The sequence below is a fragment of the Pelophylax lessonae genome, assembly GCF_965119305.1.
Source record: "Pelophylax lessonae genome assembly, chromosome: 1".
In the NCBI taxonomy this organism is placed as follows: domain Eukaryota; kingdom Metazoa; phylum Chordata; class Amphibia; order Anura; family Ranidae; genus Pelophylax; species Pelophylax lessonae.
This window is the reverse complement of record NC_138768.1, coordinates 64,348,681-64,369,492: the sequence shown is the minus strand read 5'-3', so window position 1 is coordinate 64,369,492 and position 20,812 is coordinate 64,348,681. Positions and strand designations below refer to the sequence as shown.

General features: G+C 45.3%; 1 protein-coding gene across 1 annotated transcript in view; it reads left to right on the top strand.

Moving 5' to 3' along the window:
• The window catches only part of FECH (ferrochelatase), a 60,916-nt gene that overhangs the window by 21,923 nt on the left and 18,181 nt on the right, over nt 1–20,812 (top strand). The window contains exons 7-8 of the mRNA XM_082243209.1: nt 2,241–2,339; nt 18,896–19,003. Of these exons, the coding sequence (XP_082099335.1) occupies nt 2,241–2,339; nt 18,896–19,003 (207 nt within the window). The remainder of the gene's footprint in view (nt 1–2,240; nt 2,340–18,895; nt 19,004–20,812) is intronic.

Genomic DNA, 20,812 nt, shown 5'->3' with positions numbered 1-20,812 from the left:
ACACTTGCAATGGGTCCTCCTCCCTACTGCAGGGGTTACCTTTTGTATAGAGGATGACAAATAAAATAATATACCATATTCCTCACTTCCGCAGCAGCTTGTGCTCCCCCCGATGATCTGGAATGTGGGTGAGCCCTTGGGGTACTCATGTGCATTTGCAGGACTGCTGGTTCTGCGTTGTACAGGATGACATCCGAGAGCTGTGACTGGTCTGGTATTGGAAGATTGGGGAGGGGGCTTGGGCGATCGGTCACACAGAAGTAAGTTTGCGGAAGCGAGTAATAAGGAAAGTACAGTGCATTCCAGAAAGTATTTAGTGTTTCACTTTTTCCACATTTTGTTATGTTGCAGCCTTATTCCAAAATGGATTGAATTTATTATTTCTCCTATAATTCTACAAATAATACCCCATGACAACGTAAAAGAAGTTTGTTTTGAAATCTTTTCAAATTTATTAAAAATAAAAAAACAAATAACATGTACAGAAGTATTCCCAGCCTTTGCCACGACACTCAAAATTGAGCTCAGGTGCATATTTTTTCCACTGGCCTTCCTTGAGTCCACCTGTGGTAAATTCAGTTGATTGGACATGATTTGGAAAGGCCCACACCTGTCTAGAAAAGGTCCCACTGTTAACAGTGCATGTCGGAGCACAAACCGAGCCATGAAGTCCAAGGTATTGTCTGTTGACCTCTCAGACAGGATTGTAACCAGGCACAGATCTGGGAAGGGTACAGAAAAAATTCTGCAGCATTGGAGGCCACTGTGCTCATTGGGACCTTCATCATCCGTAAATGGAAGAAGTTTGGAACCACCAGGACTCTTCCTAGAGAAGGCCGCCCAGCCTAACTGAGCGATCGGGGGAGAAGGGCCTTAGGGAGGTGACCAAGAACCTGATGGTCACCCTGACAGGGCTCCAGCATTTCTCTGTTGAGAGAGGAGAACCTTCCACAAGAACAACCATCTCTGCAGCACTCCACCAATCAGGCCTGTATGGTAGAGGGGCCAGATGGAAGCAACTCCTCAGTAAAAGGCACATGACAGCCCACCTGGAGTTTGCAAAAAGGCACCTCAAAGACTCTCTTCGACCATGAGAAACAAAATTATCTGATCTGATGAAACGGAGATTGAACTCTTTGGCCTGAATGGCAATCGTCATGTCTGGAGGAAATCAAGCACCGCTCATCACCTGGCCAATACCATCCCTATTATAAAGCATGGTGGTGGCAGCATCATGCTGTGGGGATGTTTTCTATTTAGCAGCAAGAACTGGGAGACTAGTCAGGATCGAGACAGAGACATCCTTGATGAAAACCTGCTCCAGAGCACTCTGGACTTCAGACTGGGGTGAAGGTTCATCTTCCAACAGGACAATGAAGCAGACAGCCAAGATAACAAAAGAGTGGCTACGGGAGAACTCTGTGAATGTCCTTGAGTGGCCCAGCCAGAGCCCAGACTTGAACCCGATTAAACCTCTCTGGAGAAATCTGAAAATGGCTGTGCATCAATGCTCCCCATCTCACCTGATGGAGCGTGAGAGGTCCTGAAAAGAAAAATGTGAGAAACTGCCCAAAAATAGGTGTGCCAAGCTTTAAGCATCAAACTCAAAAAGACTTGAGGCTGTAATTGGTGCCAAAGGTGCTTCAACAAAATATTGAGCAAAGGCTGTGAATACTTATGTACATGGGATTTTTTTGTGTTTTATTTTTAATATATTTGAAAAGATTTCAAACAAACTTCTTTCACGTTGTTATTCTGGGGTATTGTTTGTAGAATTTTGAGGAAAATAATGAATCAATTTTGGAATAAGGCTGTAACATAGCAAATGTGGAAAAAGTAAAGCGCAGTAAATACTCTGCGGATGCACTGTATATCATCCTCTTAATTTTTCCCTGGCCTAAATCAGCAGATAAGCCCTGTAGTAGGCAGAGGGACCCTCTGGAAGTTTACTGATGGCTTTATTTGGATTCTTAGAAGCACCAACCAGCTTCTTTTATATTTATTATATATATATATATATATATATATATATATATATATATATATATATATATATATATATATATATATATATATATAATGTGTGTGTGTGTGTGTGTGTGTATATATATATATATATATATATATATATATATATATATATATATATATATATATATATATATATATATATATATAATATGTATGTCAATTGGAGGCTCACAAATTAACACCCTGCTTTTCATTTTATTGGATTTCAGTGTTTTGCCGACCACATCCAGAAAGAGCTGAGTTTGTTTCCGGAAGACAAGAGAGGAGACGTAGTCATTCTCTTTTCTGCTCATTCTTTGCCAATGACAGTAAGGCATCTCATCTGCTATCTTTTATTACTTTTTATTTTTCAATTTTATGTAGTATCTTAAATGGTAAGTTCACACTCTGGAGCATTTTACACATTACACCCAGGGTGTGATATGTGCCAGACCTGCTCCTGCACCCCCCCCCCTTCACCTCCCTTGTGACATCGGGTAGGGGATCTTCTTCCTGCACCCTCGCTCTCATTTTGAAAACTGCATGGCTTCCCACACAGCCACATCATTCATTCACAGGTAGCAGCAAATGAGAAAACTATAAGTCCTGTTGACTTGTAGTTTGAATGGGCCACAAGCATTCTGATTAGCATGCTCATAGTTCATTCACACTCCCTCCAGCTTGCAAGCTAATAGCAGGTACAGAGGTATGGGCTGAAATATGGAGGGAGACTGTGCATGCAGTTGTCTGACACTGCATCTGCTGATTGTGGGTGCAATACTTTGCAGGCTCCTTTTAAAAAATTGTAAATGCACATTTTTTTAACTGCAAAATAAATGTGCATTTAAAATTTTTACTTAAAGGCAAAATTCACCTTTTTACTGAAATAAAAATAAAATAAAGTTCAGCTTTACCAAAAAGCACACTATGCTGCCCATATGGGTATTACAGCGTAGAGTGCTAAACCTACCTACCAGCCAGGGCTCCCTTTCTGCTTAAACAGTGAAGTCAAAAGCTGCATTCTAGGGAAGCTTCCTAAAATCCTCCACTGCCAGCGTTGGCTCTGTCTTTAGGTTTTTGTAAAGACAGAGCAGCGGTTAGGACCAGCACCTCCTAATGCCATGGGGGGGGTGCCGGCTTGTACATTTGGGTCACTTATGTGCAGTGTTGCAGCTCATCATAGGCGACAGAATAAATTAGACACTGCACATGTGCAGCCCAATAGCTGCATGGTCTCTAAAATAACTCCGGACAGACGCCATAGCTGGCTGCAGAAGATTTTAAGAAGCCTCTTTTTGAATTTGGTTTTAGCCTGCATTTCTTAAAACGGGAAACCCTGGCTGCTGCTAGGTAGGCTTAGAACATTGTGTTAATATACCAATGTTAGACAGCATAGTATTATATTTTTTTATTTTTTATTTTCTCGTGAAGCTGAATGAACATACACTTTAAAGTGGTTGTAAAACTCACACATGAAATATGAACAAAGCATATCTCTCTATAGTGTGTACTTGTCTAAAGTAAGAGCACTAAGTGTCATTCCTCTGCCATCAGCATGAATCACTTCTGACAAGTTTTCCCTGAGACCAAGAGAAAAATGGTGACGGGAGGGAGCTCCAGCACACAGCCTGTGATTCACCGCCTCAGCTCTGTTCCTGTGTGCTGTGTGAAGGGAGGGGGGGGGGGGATGTCGCTTCGCTGCAGTCAGCTCTTAGAGCTCTCCTCACTGAGATTTGCAGTGAGTAACTTCAGCTTTCCGTCCCCTGTTTTCTAAAAGCTCCGACAAGCTTTATAAATTTTAGACTTTGGATGTAGAGAAAACTGCAGATAAACAGGTACACCCTATGTAGGAGGATTTGTTTCATCTGTGTATCACCTGAAGACAGTCACTTCACTGGGTATATGTAAGGGTTTACAACCACTTGTTTACTATTGAGTGCCAGTTCACATTTATGCGATCATAGAGATCGCATGTAATTCGGAGCACACTGCTTCTAAAATTACATGCGATGTCTGTGTGGTGCAAATTCAGCCATACACTTATATGCGATCTGATCTGGGGGTGTCGTTAACTTTGAATTGACACCCCCAGCGTATCGCATATGGCAGTGTGAACTGCCTGTGCTGCGGATGCGATGCGGGAACACGCTGTGTATTTGCAGTGTTCCCACATAGGCATAAATATGAACCGGCACTCAAGGACTTTGAAATTCGGGCCCAGGGACAGTGGGTCTTGCCTGATGTTTATAATTTCCATAACAAACTATTAGGAATTGTTTAGTAATGATGTTTTGTTTTTACTGCCACCCAGTGGTCACTATTTTTTATGAGAGGCTGTAGGAAAATAAACCCGATCAGTCCAGCATATCTAGTTTAAGAGGTTTTGGCATGTACATTTCTCCACCAGTCTAAGTGCCCTAAAGGGTATTTCCACTTTTGCAGACTAATTAGACATCCCTCACTATATGTTCTTATTCCCATTCACACAGCATTTCTAAAATAATGTATTAAAACCAGTGGCGGCTGGTGCTCAAAATTTTTGGGGGGGCGCAAAAAGAAAAATTTGCGGCAAAAAACGCGGTAAAAAATTGCCTGACTTTGATGCCACACAAGTGTTAAAGGGGCCATGAGTGATCAAGGAAGAGTGCCTTGATAAAGCATTCATAGTTACCCCTTTAAATAATCCATATTTTGTCATGTTATTTACCACCAAAAAACGTACATGTATTTCATGTGATTCATTCATTCATTCCACCGGGCTGGATCCGGGGAATGCTCCATGTACAATGTGGGGGATAACCGGGCTGGATCCGGGGAATGCTCCATGTACAATGTGGGGGATGGATGGATGGAGGTGAAGTAGAAGTTGTGCTGCAGCATTTATATATCATGTGTGCAGAGCAGAGGGAGCTTCATGCCAGGAGGGGGAGGAGTGGAGCCTGCAGTGAGTGGAGGAAGAAGTTCAGCCTAGCACAAGGTGGCGATATCCCCTTGAGTGGAAGCCTCTAGATCCCTACACTTTGGAAGCAGATGGTCGCTTTATTCCTATTGTGAATTCTCTCCTACAAGCTGACCTAACGGACTCCAGGATTATACACTATATGTTTGCATCTCTCCATCATCTGGTAAGAGTCCCTTCTTAACACCGGGTGCATCACGTGTACATTTGAGCACTGTCTGGATCACCGTTTGGGAAGAGGTCACCCTTATCCTTCATCACTCCCCAACCTCACTATATTCTTTGGATTTTCAAGACTTTTGCACAGTCTCATCATTTAGAATATAGACTTTGTGTTTAGCTGAATATCAGCAATCACCATTTTTGTGAATATTTGTGTTCCATAATTTTTTAGCGCACTCTGTAATTGATGTTTTTCATTTGTTACAACCCCTCACATATTTCATGTGATAGACCGGCACAAAATTGTGAACTGGAAGGAAAATGGAAGAAAAATGACAAATGTATTGCTTTGAACATTTTATTAACAAAATTCAAACATGAAAGAAGAAAACTAAAACCAAACCACAAAAAGCCAGCGTCCTTATCTGAAAAGAAATTTTGCTCTTCTTTCCTTAAGGGATGCAAATTTCTCGATGACCTTCTGGTTGAAATCGGTCATCTCTGTCACCAGTCTCTTTTCCATAGACAGCATGGCCAATGCATTCAACCTCTCCTGGGTCATGGTGTTCCTCAGAAAAGTCTTGATCCTTTTTAGGGTTGAGAAGCACCTCTCAGCCTCTGCTGTGGTCATGGGTGTGGTGATGAGGATCTTGAGGAGAGTGAAAGTCTCTGCAAAGACATCTGTAAGATTGTTCGCCACAAAAAACTGGAATAAGTCCACAGCTCCCTGACATGTTCGGAATTGCTCCTCGGAGTAGAGGAGACTAAGCTCCGTTTTTAACCTACTCCCATCAAGTACAGGATAGGTTTTCACAGTAGTGCTAAGTGCATCCTTTGGGAATTCCCTCGCATACTGCTCAAACTTGTCCGCTTGAAGCAGGGTGGCACTAACCAGATGGTCTGTGAAGGAGAACCGCTCCATGGTGTGTAGGAGGATGGTATCACAGACCTATCAAGAATGAGAAAAAAAACAAAATTAGGTACTGGTGACAAAATGTCAATGTCATGTGTCAGCTCCCTGAGCATCAGAAATGCATGAAACTTAAATATGTACTCAGAATGTCTTGGGCATTTGTATGGGATGCAGAGAAATTATGATTTCAAAAAGCACTTGTTAACATTTTAAGGTTTAAGTTATTATAAAGGAAGATCATATTCAGTGTTTTTGAATCCAGAATTTCTCAGAACTCCATACACATCAACACAGGACATTCTAAGTAAATGTTTCTAAGTTGTATGCATTTCTGATGGTCTGGGAGCTATGAATGCTGTAATACCAATTTTGTCCACTAGAGGGAAAAAAAAAAACATTATTTTCTACAAATAAAAACTAACCTCTGTTGCAATAACTTTATGGGTTGCTGGGTCAAACGGGCACCGCCTCTTCGGTTGGGAACCACCTTCACTCAGTTCACCAACCAGGGAATGCAGAGAATCTCTGAAAAATGTAGAAGTAGTAAGAATAATTAAAACAACAAAAAAAAAAAAAAACAACAACATGGAAAGGGATGAATACAGCTGCTACCTGATCTTCTGTATGGCCTGCTGGAACTGCTGGATGCTCCCCTTAATGTGGACTGAATCTATGTCCTTCCGCTGGAGTTTGGCATAGAGGAGGTCCACATGTGGCATGATTTTGTGGAAAAGGTTCAGAAAAAAAATAAACTCCTGATTCTCCAGCATCATGGCAAAGGCTCCTGCCTCTCTGGTGGTAGTAAGGTCAAAGTCACCAGAATCCTGGATTTGTTCAAAACAGCGAATGAGGTCCTCTCTGTGCTCAAAGACTGTATTGACAGCACGGCTGTGGAAGTTCCATCTGACACTGCTTGATGTTGGTAGTCGATGGGCAACTACTTTATCCAGAACATCCGTGCGCTTTGGTGATCTGGAGAAAAAGCTGGCAAACCCTCCAAGGTTAGAAAAAAAAATTCTCACTTTGGATATGCGAGAAGTGGCCTGCTGCATTATCAGATTCAGCTGATGTGCATAGCAGTGGATGTAATGGGCATTTGGGTAAACATCCTGGATCTTCCTTTGCACACCTCCAGTGGCACCCCTCATCACACTAGCTCCATCATAGGCTTGGCAGATGAGTTTACTCTTCTGATCCTCTGGAAGGATGACAGCAAGACGCTCTTGTAGTGCTGTAGCGATGGAATCAGCTGTCGTTGTATGCAGAGGAATAAACTCAAAAAACCTCTCTTGGATGCGGTTGTTGCCATCAATGTAGCGCAGCACAAGCACAAGTTGGCACTGTGTGGCAATATCAGTGGTCTCGTCGGCCTGGATGGAAAGAAAATCACTGTTTTGTGCTTCTTGGACAATTTGGTCTTTAATAACTGACAACATACAGTCCAAGAGCTCGTTCTGCACAGTTTTTGAAGTTCCCTTAAACACAGTGGCGTTCTCAAGGTGCTCTTTCAAAACTCCATCCAGAGAAGATACAAAGTCGACCAAGCCACGGAATATCCCGGGATTATCTGAAGTGGCACTCTCATCATGGCCACGCAAAGCAAGCTCAAAAGCACCACAAAATTTCACGCAGTCTATAATTCTAGACAGGATGTGTCTATTTTTGGTGACTTCCTCATTGTGCTTTCTTATGGCAGTCCTGTAGCTTTGATCTAGCTGTTCAGCAATGCTATGGCTCCCAAAAAGCTGGAGCCTCATAGCATTGGTCAGATGACTTCGGCTACCTTCATGCCGCTTGCACTTGTCAGTGAGATGTTTCAGGTCAGAAACCCCTGTTGATATCCACAATGTGTCAGTTCCATGAGCTTGAAACAGCAAACAGGGAAAACAAAAGAAGGCATTACTGACATCACATCCAGCAAGCCAACTCCGTCTCTCATAGCAAGTGGTGGAAAAGCTCCGAGTGTAAACTCGACCACGATCACTTGCCTGCTGCTTAATTTGCAAGTTGGGACGATCTGGTCCAAGCTCCTTTAGCCTCTTTTTCTCAGCATCAGAACGCCGCGAGAAGGGGTTTTCTTTTAAAGCTACCACAGAATTTTCTCTATTACTCATCATGGCTGACAAATGTGCCTCACTTCCAAAATGATCAGTACCTAGGAGTCAAAGGACAATATGGGAATGTTTAAAAGAGAGATCCGTATGGCAATTCTATATGCAAGTGTCTATTTAATCAAGAGTTATGATAGTTAGGCTAGGAGGTTTGAAGGTGTTTTGCACGTCACCCTGAAGCCTCGCACACACATTTTTTGTTCGCCTACTTAATGATTTTTACAGTGGTCTACAGTGACATGTTGTACTGACTACATGCAAATGATCAGAAGTGGTATTGCTGAGACAAGCAAGAAAAAAGGTGCAGCAGCATATGGAAACTGACATAAATATACAAAAGCTGATCATTGTGAGCACCTCTGTCAGTGTAAATGGTTTGTCAGAACCTTCTAACTGCAACATCTGCAGGACTGCTTGTTTTGTTGAAAACAATGCACTTAGTCTTACTAGCAGGATCAGCAGGTGAACATAAAGAAACTAATTACAGGTCACTATAAAAAAGTCCTCAAGATCCATTCCCTCATCCAGGACAGGGAAGGTGCCACTACCCACTCTGCTATTAGGGATTTCTCCAACCCCCTCCTATGATAATAAGGAGTCCAGACAGCCTGCTGAGCCACCCTCCCATTCCTAGACTGTGTGACCTCCATCAGTGATAACTATTAAAACTGAATTAAAATGTGTCAAGTTTACTCATTTTACCTTTGTGTGAATCTAGGAATAGGAGGGTGGCTCAGCAGGCTGTCTGGACTCCTTATCATAGGATGGGGGGGGGGGGCATCCCTAATAGAGTGGGCAGTGTGGCATCCTTCCCTGTCCTGGATGAGGCCAGAACTTCTACAAGGACTTCTCATCATGCCACCAGTCCATAACCATGATGGAACCATCTTCTACCAGGCCGCTGTCTGTGTAAATTATTTTACTTTTTAAATGGGACAATTACTCCTCTTCAGAATATTAACTTTATGTTTTAATAAATTTACTGAGTAAGGGCTCTTTCACACGGTCCGCCTCCGTAGGCGGATCCGTGTTGCTCAGCGGGGATCCATCCGCGATCCCCGCTGAGCTGGCAAATGACAGCTCCGTCTCCACTTGCAGAGCGGAGAGGGAGGTGTCTCAGCCCCTGCTGCCCTCTATGGGGGATCAGATGAGAGCGGACCACCTGTCAGCTCTCATCCGATCACTGAACGGATGGAAAAATAGGGTTTCCATCCGTCCAGATTTCACAGACAGGATTGGATACAGATGGCAGCGGGTGTCAGTGGAGGGGTCTCCGCTGACATCCGCTGCCCCATAGAGCTGCATGGAGGATCCGATCAGATCCGCCTAAAAAAACTGACAGGCGGATCTGATCGGATCGCCCGTGTGAAAGAGCCCTTAGTGAGTTTTATACCATCTTCTAACAGGCCGCTGTGTGCCATTTACTATTAATAAATATATAGTGCCAGGCCAGCAGCCTGCTTAGCAGTGAGTGTACACCATATAAGACAGTGCAGGCCAGGCCAGGCCAATGACATTGTACACTGGTAAAGTGCTATGCTAACTTAGCCAGTGTACAATGTAATTGGCTTGACCTGCACTGTCTTATATGGTGTACACTCACTGCTAAGCAGGCTGCTGGCCTGGCACTATATATTTATTAATAGTAAATGGCACACAGCGGCCTGGTATAAGATGGTATAAAACTCACTAACTCAGTAAAATTATTAAAACATAAAGTTAATATTCTGAAGAGGAGTAATTGTCCCATTTAAAAAGTAAAATAATTTAGAGCCTGCACACTGAATTCACATACATTAGTAAATGTCTGCACATGAAGTAACTCCAACACAGATATATATACTGTACACAGGCTGTTAATATGTATAGGCCACAGATACCCTGTGTATGTAGGCCTTGTGCCCCGTACACACGTGCAGATTATCTGCAGACTTTTGTCTGCAGACTTACCTTTTCTATGTAGTGCAAGGGCCTGCCGGATTGCATACACATTGAAAGTGTTTAGGTTTGACCTCATATTATATGGTTTTGGTAAGTCTGCAGACAAAAGTCTGCAGATTATCTGCACGTGTGTATGGGGCATTAGACATGACCAGCATGCCGTGCTCCCCCACCCAATCATCAATGCAGACTGACCACCAGCTTGCTGTGCCCCCAATGATCAGACATCAATGCAGACTGTGACCACCACCATCTATCACATATATCATCATGAATGGATGGATGGATGGATGGATGATCCATCCATGATGATATATATAATGATATCTGCACACTGTGGTCTGGGCCCGGCCTGGGTAACTTGATAAATCTTGCACCGTGACATGCCTGTACCTACCTGTTCTGGCCTGGCCTGGGTCCATCCAACCATCCATGATGGATGGATGGATGGACCCAGGCCAGAACAGGTAGGTAGTACAGGCACTCAGGCAGGTCACGGACGGTGCAAGATTTATCAAGTTACCCAGGCCGGGCCCAGACGAGAGTACAGATATCATTATCATCATGGATGGATGGATGGACCCAGGCCAGGGGAAAACAGGTAGGTACAGGCATGTGAGGTCAAGGTGCAAGAAGAATAACATCAAGTTACCAAGGCCGGGCCCAGACCACAGTGTGCAGATATGATTTTATATATATATATATATATATATATATATATATATATATATATATCAATCCATGGATGGATGTATCATCCATCCATCCATGATGATATATATATATATATATATATATATATATATATATATATATATATCAACGATATCTGTGCACACTCTGGTCTGGGCCTGGCCTGGGTAACTTGATAAATCTTGCACCGTGACCTCACATGCCTGTACCTACCTGTTCTGGCCTGGCCTGGGTCCATCCATGATCCAACCAACCATGATGGATGGACCCAGCCCATGGCAAAACAGGTAGGTACAGCAGGCATGGATGGCATTGGTGATGGCAAATTGGCAAGGCATGGCAATCTAATTTGGCATGGAATGGATGGCAATGGCTGCCCAGTGCCCACAGTGCTGCCCACTGCCCAGCATTTTTTTATGGTCTGGTCAATATAGTTGGTACACAAAAATGCAAAGTCTACATTGGCACACAATTTGGAATGGGAGCACCCAGACCTCGTGCTGACTGTGAAAAGCAGTGTTATTCAATGGCTGGCAATGTTCGCTTTTCGGTTCAAATGGATATTCATTTTTAACTGCACTGACCATAAAATTCTAAGGACAGGATGCATATATTGTCTTGACTCTTGAACGAATTAAATTCTGACTGTCAATGTTGTTTGCATTGGGGGAAAGGTTATACATATTATAATGAAATCTGTTTAGAAGGAAACCTCACTCCAAAAAGGGAAAGTTCTACTCTCCCAAACCCTTCTCCCTCCTTTCCAACATATTTGTCATTTTTTTTTTTTTTTTTTACAAAATATGACAAATATTTTTACCCAAATTCTGGTGTATGGTGAGCTCAGCTGAAGCTTATTTTGGGTGACACTGCCCTTCTTGTACACTTTATGGCCCGGGGTTTCCCTAAAATAATCCATCAATGGGAGGGAGCCAAGAAGAGGGAGAGATCATCTGGAATGAGTTGTATGGCAAATGGCAATGCTGGCCGACTGATCAGATTCAGATCCCTCCATTGCCGGCCGCTGAGGAGGACTCACTTACCAGGGTGATCGAGTTCGTGCACTGTAGTGTCTGTCTTCTCTTCCAGATGACCTCCGCTCCTCTTGAGACGCTGCGCGGCTGCGGCCTGGTGAGGTGACTGGTCGGGTCGTCCGTCTCTGAATCCGATTCCGGTCTCCTCTCCGCTCTGCAGTGCCCGTCTGTCCACCGTCCACTCCAGTCGTGACTGACGCACGCGACATCAGCGGGGTCACGGGTCAGCATCGGATGTCCTGGATGATGATTGGTCCAGGCTGGAGACTGGACCAATCACAGCCAGGATATCACGAAAGTGGGGGTGTCCTAGTGCTGTGCCCTGCGCCCAGGTTACGCCCCCAAAAGGCAGCCAATCGGCGCCTCTTCTGGGTCGTAAACCCCACCCCCCCACCCCCACAGCCTCCACATAGGCCGGCGAACACAATTTTTTTTTTTGAAAACTTTATTGATCTTTTTGTATTTTTTTTTCTTTTCTTTTTTTAGGGGGGGGGGGGGGGGGCGGCGCCCCAGCGCCCCCTATGCACAAGCCGCCACTGCTGATTAATTTTTTTTCCATGTTTTGCAGGGACATACAATCCATCCCTTCTCGCCTGTCAGAACAGAGATCTGCCTTGTTTACATAGGCAGATCTCCATTCTGTGTCTCTGCCTGATGAATGGCGTGCACTAGTGGACATCCAGTGCCCAGCACCCGCAGATCGGCTCCTGCTGTGAGTATTCACAGCAGAAGGGGGCCACCGGCAGAGCGCTCACACGCCCCATAGGCGGAAGTGCAGAATCGTGTATCTATACGTGATTTTGCACAGGAGGGCCACCCTGTAGCAGTAAATGTGCTATGGGGCAGTTATAACTGTCATTCAGAAAAACTGTGAGTGTTTAACCACATCTCTGAGAGTAGTGGCAATGTCTTATGGATTGTTTGTATAACACTTGATAATCCTTTCTTCTTTTTAGCCTAGTACACATAGGCCGAATTTCAGCTGGTTCAATAGAAACAGGCCAACATTCGGCCCGTGTGTATGGCAGCCGGTCTGACAGAAGCCGGCTGCTTGGCCAGGTTCTGTTAAAGGTTCAAGCCAGCAAAAGGTCTGCCGATCGGCTCACAATCAGCCAGTGGCTGAGAGCGCTGACCGGGCTGTCCCCCTGTCAAATAAAACAAGAGAATAGCAAGGGAGGTCACTGTACTAACATTGGATTGTTAGTACAGCAGCTCTGATCTGAGTTGTCAGGTTTTTTTTGTTCAGCCCCCTAAATTGAATGGAAAAAAAATAGTGGTGTGTACTAGGTTTTAGGCTATGCTTGACATAATAAATTACTTGAAATACCTTACAGTGTGTTTGTAAGTGCTAGGTGAGTGAGGTGTGTCATCTTCAAGTATACAGAGGAATTAACAAAACAATTCAGCGTCTCCTCTTGGAGTAGCACTACAGCTGAAACCTAATTAACTCCTGTTTCTATGCTTTTATAGACAATTGTCAATAACGACTCTGATCTACATATACACAGCTATGAAAAAGTGATATACTGTTTGTTGTGTGAACTACCACTATACTTTATTACAAAAAAAAAAAAAAATCTTTTATCAAAAACTGTGGCATATACAAAATCACATTTGTGGACAAATCAAAATACTGTATTCAGTGGTGTATTTAGGTTTTGTGCTGCCCTAGGCCTATCTAAACTCGTGCACCCCTAATTTAAATATGACCCCCTTCCTGTCAAGGCCACACCCCTTCCTGTTTAAGACCCTTCTTGTCATTTGCAAAACCACATCCCTTCCTCTTTAGGCTCCACCTTTGCCTGCATGTGTGGGAGTGATGTCATCCCGTCCCCCCCAGCCACTTATATAGCCAGAGGCTGCAAATCTGAAAGGAAGACTGTTGGAAGATGTCAGCCGTCTCAGCGAGGCACTGGAGGGCTTAGTTCTAACTCCAGTCTGCCCCATAACATTGGCGCCAGGGCAGCCACCAGAAATTCTGGGACCCCTTACACAACTTTAGGCCAGCCCCCCCCCCCCCCCCATGCCTAACCTAAAACATTCTCCAGGGCCTGCCCACTAAATCCACGCACTGACCATCCCACCATGTCCCCCTCCATCCCATGTCTTCCTCCTCCTCCAGTCCCATCTCACCCATCCATGTCCTCCCCCTCCAGTCCCATCTCACCCATCCCATGTCCTCCCCCTCCAGTCCCATCTCACCCATCCCATGTCCTCCCCCTCCAGTCCCATCTCACCCATCCCATGTCCTCCCCCTCCAGTCCCATCTCCCCCACCCCATGTCCTCCCCCTCCAGTCCCATCTCCCCCACCCCATGTCCTCCCCCTCCAGTCCCATCTCCCCCATCCATGTCCTCCCCCTCCAGTCCCATCTCCCCCATCCATGTCCTCCCCCTCCAGTCCCATCTCCCCCATCCATGTTCTCCCCCTCCAGTCCCATCTCCCCCATCCCTGTCCTCCCCCTCCAGTCCCATCTCCCCCATCCCATGTCCTCCCCCTCCAGTCCCATCTCCCCCATCCCATGTCCTCCCCCTCCAGTCCCATCTCCCCCATCCCATGTCCTCCCCCTCCAGTCCCATCTCCCCCATCCCATGTCTTCCTCCTCCTCTAGTCCCATCTCCCCCATCCCATGTCCTCCCCCTCCAGTCCCATCTCCCCCATCCCATGTCCTCCCCCTCCAGTCCCATCTCCCCCATCCCATGTCCTCCCCCTCCAGTCCCATCTCCCCCATCCCATGTCTTCCTCCTCCTAGTCCCATCTCCCCCATCCATGTCCTCCCCCTCCAGTCCCATCTCCCCCATCCCATGTCTTCCTCCTCCTAGTCCCATCTCCCCCATCCATGTCCTCCCCCTCCAGTCCCATCTCCCCCATCCATGTCCTCCCCCTCCAGTCCCATCTCCCCCATCCCATGTCCTCCCCCTCCAGTCCCATCTCCCCCATCCCATGTCCTCCCCCTCCAGTCCCATCTCCCCCATCCCATGTCCTCCCCCTCCAGTCCCATCTCCCCCACAGTGTTGGGCCACAAAACAGTAGAGCAGCAGAATGTGACCCCTGGGTCCCCAGAATACAATGTAGGACAGCAGCACAGTGTGGTCCCAGGGGCTACAGCATACTATTAAAATGAGGCAGAAGAATATGGCTGCCTTCCATAGCCTTGTGCATCCCGTGGTTTTTCTTTCAGTTTCCCGCTGACTGAGAAGGACTCACTTACCGGTGGCTCGATCTTCTCTTCCAGTCCAGATGTCAGATGACCTCCACTCCTCTGGAGAGAGACGCTGCGGCCTGCTGAGGTGACTGCCTGGTCGTCCGTCCGTCCGTCCGTCTCCCTGCCGATTCCGGTGTCCGGTCTGCTCTCTCCAAGTCTCCGCTCCGCTCTGCTGTGCCGGCCGTCCACCGCACTGACTCGTGACTGACGTACGCGACGTCAGCGGGGTCACGGGTCAGCATCAGATGTCCTGGATGATGATTGGTCCAGGCTGGAGACTGGACCAATCACAGCCAGGACATTCCGAAAGTGGGGGTTTCCTAGCGCTGTACCCTGCGCCCAGGTTACGCCCCAGAAGGCAGCCAATCGGCGCCTCTTCTGGGTCGTAAACCCCACCCCCCCACAGCCTCCACATAGGCCGGCGAACACAATTTTTTTTTTTGGAAAACTTTATCGATCTTTTTGTAATTTTTTTTTTTTTTTTTTTTAATTTTTTTTTTTTCCTTTTTTCAGGGGGGGGGCGGCGCCCTGGCGCCCCCTATGCACAGGCCGCCACTGATTAAAACCTATTTCTTACCCTTTTTATAGTTGTTTATTTTGAGCAGGTTTATACATAGGACTCTATAGGCAGCTTAAAATTCATCATAATACTTTGTAATGTGCAATTAACCTCTTCCATCAGGCCACATGCATATATGCGCCCTCTCGGTGGGTGAGGTTTAATGCCAAGTGGCCGCATATATGCGGCTATATGCAAACGGTTAACTGTACTGAGAGCGTGCTCCCAGCGCTCTGCCAGCACAGTAAGGGCTCTTTCACATGGGCGTTCAGTTTTTTTATGCCCGATCAGTTCCTTTTTTTTTTTTTTTTTTTTTTTTTTTTTGAAACGGACACGGATGACACTTGTGTCATCCGGTCCGTATGTCCGTTTTTCATCCCATCCGTTTGCGGATGAAAAACGGACATAATGTATCTCTATGTAAATACGGATGTCAGCGGATGACACCACTGACATCCGTTTTTGCGTCCGTTCCGTTTTTTGAACGGAAGAAAAAATAGGTTTCTCTTCCGTTCAAAAAAAACTGAACTGACGAAAAACGGATGTCAGCTGATGGTCATCCGCTGACATCCGTATTTACATAGAGATACATTATGTCCGTTTTTCATCCGCAAACGGATGGGATGAAAAACTGACATACGGAACGCCCGTGTGAAAGAGCCCTAACTGAAGTGTCACGGAAAGATCCTGATGCATAATTGCAATCAGGAGATTTCTGATCATGTGACCGTTGTCACAGCGGACGCCTGAACGGAATGCCTGCCTCCACCTCCCGGCATTTTGATCCATTAAAGGGTTGGGAGGCAGGAAGTGTTAAGGGTCAGATGTAGAGACTATTTTTTTTTTTTTTTTAAAGTGTACCACTCAAGCCTTGAGAACTTTTAACCATTTGTTAGGACATACAATGTGCACTTCTAGTTAACAATTGATGATGAAATCTGCCAGCCCAGTACAGGCAGGGATAATTATAGTAAATATAATTCCCCAGCCCCCTCCTCCTTAAAGCAGAAGTATGGACAAAGCTTTTATGGCTATACTTTTCTTATGGATCACAGTAGTGCAGTTTGTTACACACTAAACTAGTACATGGATTGCAGGAAAAAACTTACCAGGAAAGGTTAAAGGACCTTAACATGTATAGCTTGGAAGAAAGAAGAGACAGAGGGGATATGATAGAAACTTTTAAATACATAAAGGGAATCAACTCGGTAAAGGAGGAGAGCATATTTAAAAGAAGAAAAACTACCACAAGAGGACACAGTTTTAAATTAGAGGGGCAAAGGTTTAAAAGTAATATGAGGAAGTATTACTTTACTGAGAGAGTAGTGGATGCATGGAATAACCTTCCTGCAGAAGTGGTAGCTGCAAATACAGTGAAGGAGTTTAAGCATGCATGGGATAGGCATAAGGCTATCCTTCATATAAGATAGGGCCAGGGACTATTCATAGGATTCAGATATATTGGGCAGACTAGATGGGCCAAATGGTTCTTATCTGCCGACACATTCTATGTTTCTATTCTATTCTATTCAGAGAAGAGCTACTCCTGTGACCAATTTTCAGCAAACAGCAGGCTAAAGCCGCTGTCTGACACCACTCACTCAGGCTTGGGAAAGATCCGGCCCATATGGTCGGGATCCACTCAGATGCGTCGATCGGCACCTGGCTCAGCCTCCCAGCAATGCGCTGAAAGGCGGAGCCAGCAGTTACCGCCCCCTCCACAGCCCAGCTCTCTGCTCAGAGCGGAGGGAAGAACTGAGTGGTCAGTGGTGTTCGATCCCCAGGTTCTCCCTGCAGAGCCAATAGGGGACAGATGCAGCATCAGATTGTTTTTAACATTATGTGGAAAGCGAAGTAAGATTTTTCAGCAAGTAAAATGGTCAGCAACAATGTTTTAAATATTTATTTATTCATTTTTTTTTTTTTAAAGTTATGCTGTGTGAACGAGGGAATGTAACAAATAAAAGGCAAGTGTTCTCTTAATTTGGCTGCAAAAGTGGAAATGCACTTTAAGAGGTTCCAACACTTCATATGCAGATGTCGGCTTCCTGGTCCAAGGTCAAAGCTTTGTTACCTCTGCTCCTGCATCCTTAAATCCAAACAGTCTGTGCGTCAACAGCGAACAGGAAGGCACATGGGGGGGATATTAGACAACATTAGCTATGCTGGCTTGCTTGGTTTACTTTGGTACAGATCCACTTTGCTTTACTTTTCGTACCTTTTACTACATGAATCTATTCCTAACATGTCACCATACACTGCAACAGTATCTTTTTTTTTTTTCAAAACTGCTCATAAAGTTAATAATGTGCACTAAGCTGTGCATGTATGACTCGGTGTACATTCAATAGAGACATTGCTGCCAGGAAGGAGAGCAGCGTTTATTGCAGAAGAGCCATACAGTGTCACTTCTGAAATAAAAGCCTTCCTGCTAGCAATTTTTGTGGTTTAAGGCTTAAGTTACAATTTAAAGTGGTTCTAAAGGTTCAAGGTATTTTACCTGCCTGCATTCTAGGTATGAAGGTAAAAAACCCTTCTCTGTGAATCAGCCCCCCAATACTTACCTGAGTCGCATTGCGATCCAGCTCTGTGCACGTTGGCCTTGGGACTCTCCCTTCTCATTGGATGAGAGAGCAGCAGCCGGAGTCCGCTGCTGTCAATCACAGCCAGTGAGCCAATGAGAAGAGAGAAGGGGTGAGGGCTGAGCCACAGCTCTGTGTCTGAATGGATACGAGAGCAGCGGCTTGGGAGTGAGTCTGCTCAGGTGCCCCCATAGCAAGCTGTTTGCTATGGGGGCACTTGGCAGGAGGGAGGGGCCAGGAGCACCGATGGGGGGGGGACCTGAGAAGAGGAGGATTGGGGCTGCTCTGTGCAAAGCCACTGCACAGAGCAGGTAAGTATGAATCAAGTTGTTTTTTTTTTTTTTTTTTTAAGGCAGTCTTTGAACTCCAGTCAGGGACTTTTGTTTAGCCTGAGATGTCCTCAATCTGCTCCATGCATGAGGAAGCATTTCCTCTCCCATTTCCCTCAATGATGACACTGCAATAATGAAACTTTGTAGCAAGTCACAAGGGAGAGGCTGTATCTGGGAATAATCTGTGTTAGACATTTGTGAACACGGCCAAGAACTGCACAAGCACCAAGATTTACGTGACTTGTGCTATCTCTGCACCAGTATCTCATTTCAGGAAGTACATTGTGAACCTGGATGATGCCTGAACAAAGATGGTGTCATCGTGGATGGGTGAGGCTGGGTATTTCATCCGCCACTTTACACAGTCTTCCTTTTTTCTGTCTCTCTGTTTGCAGGTTGTAAATCGAGGGGATCCGTACCCACAAGAAGTGGGAGCCACTGTGCAGAAAGTCATGGAGAAACTGAATTTTTCCAACCCCTACAGACTGGTCTGGCAATCCAAGGTACGTCTGGTGGATAATCTGAGAGCAGTCACTGTGAGCCGCAGTACTCTGCGCTTTGGTCATTCGTTTTTATTGCAGCAAGAAGAAGAAACTAGCTTTTATCTACAGCAACTCAAAAATGGGATTTTAATTTAGGCATGCTAAACTGTTACTTTGTACAAGGATCTTAAGGCATTCCATCATTTAGGCCCCTTTCACACAGGCGGACCGTTCAGATCCGCCTGTCCGTTTTTTTTTGGCGGATCTGAACGGATGCCCTATGCATCTCTATGGGGCATCGGATGTCGGCAAGGACATGTCTGCTGACATCCGATCCGATCCATCAAATCTGGACGGATGGAAACCCTTATTTCCATCCATCCAGCGGATCGGATCGGATCATATGAGAATGGACAGACAGTCCGTTCTCATCTGATTCCCCTCATAGAGAACAGCGGGGACCTGACAGCTCTGTCTCCGCACAAAGCGCGGAGACAGAGCTGCCATCCGCCTGCTCAGCGGGGGATCAGCAGATTCATTCCCCGCTGCGAAAAACAGAGTCCGCCGATATACTCCCTTGTGTGAAAGGGGCCTTAAAAATAACAAAAAACAAAACCTATGTCTATGAAAAATACAATGTATTTATTTATTACAGGTATTTATATATCGCTGACAATGTATTCAGCTCCTTACATATATTGTACATTTACATCAGTCCCTGCCATTATAGAGCTTACAATCTAAGGTCCCTGTCTAACATTCATACATACACATTCTAGGGCCAATTTAGAGAAGTGCCAATTAACCAACCAGCCTGTCTTTAGACAAGCACAGGGAGAACGTGCAAACTCTGAGGATGTGTATATACATTAAAGGCCACCTCTTCCTAATAAATCAGAGATAGACTGCACCTGAGCACCACAAACCAAAAATGCTGTTTTTAATTCATTTTTATTATTTTAAGCAGACATCCCCCCCCCCCCCCCAATCCATCCCTGTCTGCATGCTTTATTTTGCTGAGAAATCACTGTGAACCCCCCCCCCCCCCCCCCACTAACATATCTGGCTGTGGCCGTTTTGAGCAAGGGCAGGCGATTCATGTAGCATCAACTTCCTGGAGTCCATCTACCCTTTAGTTCAGGCATACAGGCAGGAGGGTGTGCTTAGCTGAGAAAGCCCCTCCTCCACTCCTGAAGACTCCTGGGATGTATGACACCATTTGCCTAGGTCTGGAAACAAGGAAATAAATGAAATGTAAAAAAAAAAAAAAAAAAAAGTTTAAAACCAGTACATATGATATATTTTCATATCTATTTATAATACTAGCCGCATGAGGCCTCATGCACATAGGGCTTTTTGTAGCTGCTTTTAGGAGCGTCAGATTTTAAAAAAATTTTTGCTGCCTAAAAACGCCCCCCCCTTGGTATCTTATGGCGTCATGCACACACAGACGTTTTGCATCTCTAAGTGGCATAGGGGTTTTTAAGCTGCAAAAAAATCCAGGACCAGCGTTATGGGATCCCATTGATTTGCATGGAAGTCGCATCCAAGTCTGATCAGGATGATCCAACTTGTGGTGCGACATGTGCTCTGAGGATCTTGAGGGGCAACTCCACCTCAAAATGTGAAAAAAAAAAAAAAGACGTGGGGGTCCCCCCCCCCCAGGTTCCAAACCAGGCCCTTTGGGTGCTCTTCAGACCCCCAATATCTGCTGGTACCCTCGATGATTGGTAACAAGGCATCCCTCATATCTGAGAGGGTGAGAACATGTTCTCTTTTTTCCCAACCTTCCCCAAGGTCATGGTTTTAACTTGATGCTTCATCAATAAG